The sequence below is a fragment of the Salvelinus sp. IW2-2015 genome, linkage group LG20, assembly GCF_002910315.2.
Source record: "Salvelinus sp. IW2-2015 linkage group LG20, ASM291031v2, whole genome shotgun sequence".
NCBI lineage: Eukaryota > Metazoa > Chordata > Actinopteri > Salmoniformes > Salmonidae > Salvelinus > Salvelinus sp. IW2-2015.
In genome coordinates, this window is record NC_036860.1 from 8,314,518 (window position 1) to 8,321,499 (window position 6,982).

The 6,982-nt window shown below is 43.9% G+C and overlaps 1 protein-coding gene across 1 annotated transcript in view; it reads right to left on the reverse strand.

Annotated features, from left to right (window-relative positions):
* The window catches only part of LOC111981443 (G protein-activated inward rectifier potassium channel 1-like), a 94,494-nt gene that overhangs the window by 60,404 nt on the left and 27,108 nt on the right, over positions 1-6,982 (reverse strand). The window contains exon 3 of the mRNA XM_070449380.1: positions 516-874. Within this exon, the coding sequence (XP_070305481.1) occupies positions 516-874 (359 nt within the window). The remainder of the gene's footprint in view (positions 1-515; positions 875-6,982) is intronic.

Here is a 6,982-nt window from a genome sequence, read left to right on the forward strand (position 1 = left end):
TTTAACAACGGCTCGCCATATCATTTGGGTACAGTAGGAAAACGCTATTACGCATTCCTACCGAATCATTTATACCAGCGTGACAAAGACTTCATTGTTGAGAGAAGTCTTATGACTAATGTATATCCTACTCTATATAAAAATCATAATTATTTTCAGCTACAACGGGCTACAAGTCAATGAAAGAGTGTGTGTGTGTGTCTGTATGTCTGTTTGTCTGTTTAGCCATGCTGCTTGTCTCTGCCGTCTGAAGGGGTGGACACTTCCTCCACTGTTTCACTCCCTATCCTCCCCATCCTCCACTCTCCCAACACCAGCCAATCAGCACCAAGGACAAGCCCTTGTAGGGTGCCATTTGGACGAAGACTGTTTTTCTCTCTGGTATCAGCAAAGTCCATTATCACTGTGTCGGACTCACTCTGTTAAAGGAGTTATGGAACTGTTATAGAAAGTGTTTCGTGCCAACAGCTAAGACTAGCCATGAAACAACCTGTTGAATGTAAAAAAAAGGTGACCTTCCTCTGTAGGTCCTCCTTCCCAGACGAGCTCATCCTCTGAAGCTTACTGGGCAGCCTGGACTGCCCCGCCCGCTCCTCCCGGTCCGTAGTGTTRATGCAGTCYACAGAGAAGACYCGGGCACGTCGGGCGKSMCCGTGGCTCTCGCCCAGCGTGGGGGTGGRGAGGGGCGAAGGCAGGGAGGACTTCTCGTCGTGATCCTTGACGCTGTAGGGTGGGGTGTTGACCTCGAAAGTGCTGTGGAACTGGGAGTAGTCCACCCTGAAGAATCCCTCCTCCAGAGACATGACGGGCAGGAAGCGGTGGCCCCACAACACCTCATCCTCCGTGTACGATGTCCGCGCCTGACACGTCATACCTGAGAGAGAGGGAGGAAGAGAGAGAATTAAAAAGTGAAACTCAGTCTCTAGCATTGACTAGGCAGCACAAACACAGGTGTTAAATAACCTTGTCATTTTTTATAAATATGATGAAAGTATTGTAGAGTTCAGTTAACATCAAACAATAAGGCATGAAAGAAAGGGGGAAATTATGCAGCAACCAACCCCCTCCTGCTTATCTCATCCTCTCCATCCATCCCCCTTCTCTTTCTTTCTCTTCTACTCTCAGCATGTGTGGAAACAATTCAGTCTTTGAATTGTTGTCTTACAGCATGAGAAAAAAGCAATTTCCCTGACACAGACCTGCTTTGGCACAGACCTCCCTCACTCTTGCCATAGAGGGGAGATTTAAATACTGATACGCCCGTAAATCTAGCTGGAAGACATTTGCCGTTCCTCTGATGGCTCATAAAAATGGCCACGGCACTGTTACTCATCGAACCGTTTCCACTAATAGGTATGGCTGAGGCTGACCCTGAGACAAACAGATATTGCACTCACTGTTTAACTCCCTCTGCCTCTGCAGAGTGTGGGGCCATTGGCTCAAATGAGCTTGATGGAGACAGCTGACTAAAGGGCATATTAGCTACAAGTCGTTCTAGGCTGAGAGTCATAGCTAGATACTTTTATTTTCTATATCTAGCTCTGTCTCAATGAAACCACATCCAACCTGATTCTACAGCTGTTCTTTTGTATCCATGGCAATCACTAGAGGGCAAAGGTGACTCATCCCTTTGATCAGTGTTGTAATGCATTTAGTCATAATTACCAGTTGTTTATTTCTGCACAGGCTATTAAGGAATCTCCTAACACCACCTTTACCAGATCCATACCTTAATGCTGCAGGAGCCTTGGGTCCTCGCCTCACATCACTCCTATCAATAGTACTAATAGCCTTACTCATATAAATAAGTTGAATCTAGTCTACCATAAACAAAACATGATATTCCTAAATAAAGAGAAGTAACATTGTAGCAGAAATTGCAGCATCCATGCATCAAGAAAAAGAAAACATGTAGCACCTGTAGCCAAGGAAAGGGTAGTCTGGTATTGCTGTTTGCATGATGTTCTATAGTCCTATATGAAAAGGTGGTTGATTACATTACATCCTGGTCCTATTCAAAAAGGTCTCTAGGAGTCAGTCAGATAATGACCGAAGCATCATCCTGAGCACAGACTTCTCTGGGTGCCTCATTAATAAATGCATTGGCGACGTCGTCCCAACAGCGACAGTACATACATATCCCAACCAGAAGCCATAGATTAGATGCAACATACACACTGAGCTAAAGGCTAGAGCTTCCACTTTCAAGGAGCGAGACATTAAGTTAACCCGGACTCTTATAAGAAATCCCATTATGCCCTTCGACGAACCATCCAACAGGCAAATCATCGAAGCCTACTATATCAGCTCTGACCCTCATCGGATGTGACAGGGCTTGCAAACTATCACAGATTACAAACGGAAACTCGGCCACGAGCTGCCCAGTGACACGAGCCGACCAGACGAGTTAAATGCCTTCTATGCTCACTTCAAGGCAAGCAACACTGAACCATGCGTGAGAGAACCAGCTGTTCCGGAGGACTGTGTGATCAAACTCTCCTTAGCTGATGTGAGTAAGACCTTTAAAGAGGTTAACATTCACAAGGCCACAGGGCCAGATGGATTACCAGGATGCATACTCCGAGCATGCGTTGATTTTCAACCTCTCCCTCACCCAGTCTGTAATACCTACATGTTTCAAGCAGATAACCATAGTTCCTGTGCCCAAGAACGCTAAGGTAAACTTTATGAATGACTATCGCCCTGTAGCACTCAAATCAAATCAAATCAATTTTTATTGGTCACATACTCATGGTTAGCAGATGTTATTGCGAGTGCAGCGAAATGCTTGTGCTTCTAGTTCCAGTGCAGCAATATCTAACAGGTAATATCTAACGATTCCACAACAAATACCTAATACACACAAATATAAGTAAAGAATGGAATAAGAATCTGTGCCTCTTTTATTGAACTCATGGGAAAATCAAAAGAAATCAGCCAAGACCTCAGAAAAAAATTGTAGACCTCCACAAGTCTGGTTCATCCTTGGGAGCAATTTCCAAATGCCTGAAGGTACCACGTTCATCTGTACAAACAATAATACGCAAGTATAAACACCATGGGACCACGCAGCCATCATACCACTCAGGAAGGAGATGAGTTCCGTCTCCTAGAGATGAGCGTACTTTGGTGTGAAAAGTGCAAATCAATCCCAGAACAACAGCAAAGGACCTTGTGAAGATGCTGGAGGAAACAGGTACAAAAGTATCTATATCCACAGTAAAACGAGTCCTATATCGACATAACATGGGCCGCTCAGCAAGGAAGAAGCCACTGATCCAAAACCGCCATAAAAAAGCCAGACTACGGTTTGCAACTGCACATGGGGAAAAATAACGTATTTTATGGAGAAATGTCCTCTGGTCTGATGAAACAAAAATAGAACTGTTTGGTCATAATGACCATCGTTACGTTTGGAGGAAAAACGGGGAGGATTGCAAGCCGAAGAACACCATCCCAACCGTGACGCACGGGGGTGGCAGCATCATGTTGTGGGGGTGCTTGCTGCAGGAGGGACTGGTGCACATCACAAAATAGATGGCATCATGAGGGAGGAAAATGATATGGATATATTGAAGCAACATCTCAAGACATCAGTCAAGAAGTTAAATCTTGGTCACAAATTGGTCTTAAAAATGGACAATGACCCCAAGCATACTTCCAAAGTTGTGGCAAAATGGCTTAAGGACAACAAAGTCAAGGTATTAGAGTGGCCATCACAAAGCCCTGACCTAAATCCTATAGAAAATTTGTGGGCAAACTGAAAAAGCGTGTGTGAGCAAGGAGGCCTACAAACCTGACTCAGTTACACCAGCTCTGTCAGGAGGAATGGGCCAAAATTCACCCAACTTATTGTGGGAAGCCTGTGCAAGGCTACCCGAAACGTTTGACCCAAGTTAAACAATTTAAAGGCAATGCTACCAAATACTAGTTGAGTGTATGTAAACTTCTGACCCACTGGGAATGTGATGAAAGAAATAAAAGCTGAAATAAATCATTCTCTCTACTATTATTCTGACATTTCACATTCTTAAAATAAAGTGGTGAACCTAATTGACCTAAAACAAGGAATTTTTACAAAGATTACATTTTAGGAATTGTGAAAAACTGAGTTTAAATGTATTTGRCTAAGGTGTATGTAAACTTCCAACTTCAACTGTATGAGATGAGATGAGTAATACGAGATATGTAAACATTATTAAAGTGGCATTATTAAAGTGATTAGTGTTCCATTTATTAAAGTGGCCAATGATTTCAAGTCTATATGTAGGCAGCAGCCTCTCTATGCCACTTTGCTATGAGACTCAAAATCGCCCGTGAGTTGTTTCTACAACTTGATTGGAGTACACCTGTGGCAAATTCAATTGATTGGACATGATTTGGAAAGGCACACACCTGTCTCTATAAGGTCCCACAGTTGACAGTGCATGTCAGAGCAAAAACCAAGCCATGAGGTTGAAGGAATTGTTCGTAGAGCTCCGAGAGAGGATTGTGTCGAGGCACAGATCTGGGGAAGGTTACCAAAAAATGTCTGCAGCATTGAAGGTCCCCCAGAACACAGTGGCCACCATCATTCTTAAATGGAAGAAGTTTGGAACCACCAAGACTCTTCCTAGAGCTATCCTCCCAACCAAACTGAGCAATCAGGGGAGAAGGGTTTTGGTCAGGGAGGTGACCAAGAACCCGATGGTCACTATGACAGAGCTCTAGAGTTCATCTGTGTAGATGGGGGAACCTTCCAGAAGGACAACCATCTCTGCAGCCCTCCACCAGAGTGACCAGACGGAAGCCACTCTTCAGTAAAAGGCACATAACAGCCAGCTTGGAGTTTGCCAAAAGGCACCTAAAGACTCTCAGACAATGAGAAACAAGATTCTCTGGTCTGATGAAACCAAGATTCAACTCTTTGCCTGAATTCCAAGCTTCACGTCTGGAGGAAACCTGGCACCATCCCTACTGTGAAGCATGGTGGTGGCAGCATCATGCTGTGGAGATGTTTTTCAGCGGCAGGGACTGGGAGACTTGTCAGGATCGAGGCAAAGATGAACGGAGCAAAGTACAGAGAGGGATGAAAACCTGCTCCAGAGCGCTCAGGACCTCAGACTGGGGGCAAAGGTTCACCTTCCAACAGGACAACAACACACAGCCAAGACAACGCAGGAGTGGCTTCGGGACTGAATGTCTCTGAATGTCCTTGAGTGTCCCAGCCAGAACCTGGACTTGAACCCGATCGAACATCTCTGGAGAGACCTAAAAATAGCTGTGCAGTGACGCTCCCCATCCAGCCTGACAGAGCTTGAGAATATCTGCAGAGAGGAATGGGAGAAACTCCCCAAATGCAAGTGTGCCAAGCTCGTAGCGTCATACTCAAGAAGACTCGAGGCTGTAATCGCTGCCAAATGTGCTTCAACAAAGTACTGAGTAAAGGGTCTGAATACTTATGTAAATGTGATATTAATACATTTCTAGAAATGTGTTTTTTGTTTTGGCATTATGGAGTATTGTGTGTAGATTGATGAGGGAAGAAAAACGATGTAATACATTTTAGAATAAGGCTGTAACCTAACAAAATGTGAAAAAAAGTCTAGGGGTCTGAATACTTTCCCAAGGCACGGTATGTGTACAGTACATAGCTACCGCAATTACCTCGTACCCATGCATATCGACTCGGTACTGGTACTCCCTGTATTTAGCCATGTTATTTTCCACTCCCTTTAATTGCCATGTTATTTCTACTCGTTTTTTTTTATTCGTTATCCACTGCGTATTATTTTGATCTTTAACTCTGCATTGTTGGAAAAGGACCCATAAGTAAGCATTTCACTGTAAGTCTACATCTGTTATCTACGAAGCATGTGACAAATACAATTGTATTCGATTTTTGGATTTGATTTGACAAGCCAGGTTTTTATTTGACCTCATCTCTTGTAAAATAGCCACTTATGAGACCTGTATTGCTCTGTTCATTTTGAAAATGAACCTTTATTTAACTAGGCAAGTCAGTTAAGAACAAATTCTTATTTATAATGAAGGCCTACCAGGGAACAGTGGGTTAACTGCCTTGTTCAGGGGAAGAACGACATATTTTTACCAGGTCAGCTCAGTGATTCAATCCAGCAACCTTTCGGTTACTGGCCCAACGCTCTAACCACTAGGCTACCTGCTGCCCCAAACAGAGCTGGCTGACTGCAGAAAGAGAAACTGATCCTTTCTCTGACATTTGACTGACACAGTAATATCACTACCAAGGGGTTATCACAACCTAAGCCTAAGCTTATACCCAAACCCTTGACTATTCTCAAACCAAAGCTGAAATGAATTAAAGTTATTTTATATTTCTGCATATAGAATCATTTGCTATAATTTGCCTATTGATGGTGGATACATGACTGGGAAGGTATACAGGTGCAGCAGGAAGTGATGTGGCTTCAGGGCCCGGCGTTCCTGCCAGTTCGCCCCATCATCCAGGTGTCCTGAGTTACACTGACAGTCTGTTATGTTTTGTGGGTCTTGAATGAAAATCAAAGCAGCTGAGCAAGTGAGCAACCAGCTGGCGGACAGAGAGCGACATGTCCCTGGAGAGAGATTTATGTAAAGCCTCCACTGGCACTAATCAAATGGACCATTTCCATAATAGAATGCCTCTTCTTCTCCGAGCAACTTTTCAATCCTATCACTGGCTCTCTTCATCTAACACACACACACACACACCTGTCAGAAAGCTGTGACAATTAGGCCTACACAACACACATCTCTAGGAGAACAGGAGCTGATGCACAATCATAGTGTGGTAGTGGAGAGACCCCATAACCATCCAATCAGACACCAGAAAGTTGCAAACGCTATCAGTTGGTGACAGAAGGTTTCTCAAATGGCAGGACAATGCTCTGTCTGTCTCTCAGTGGATGATATGGATGTCTTTCTCTGGGGAGTAAGGGATGTCACATTATGTCCTTCATAATTCAATCAGGAAGCGTACAGC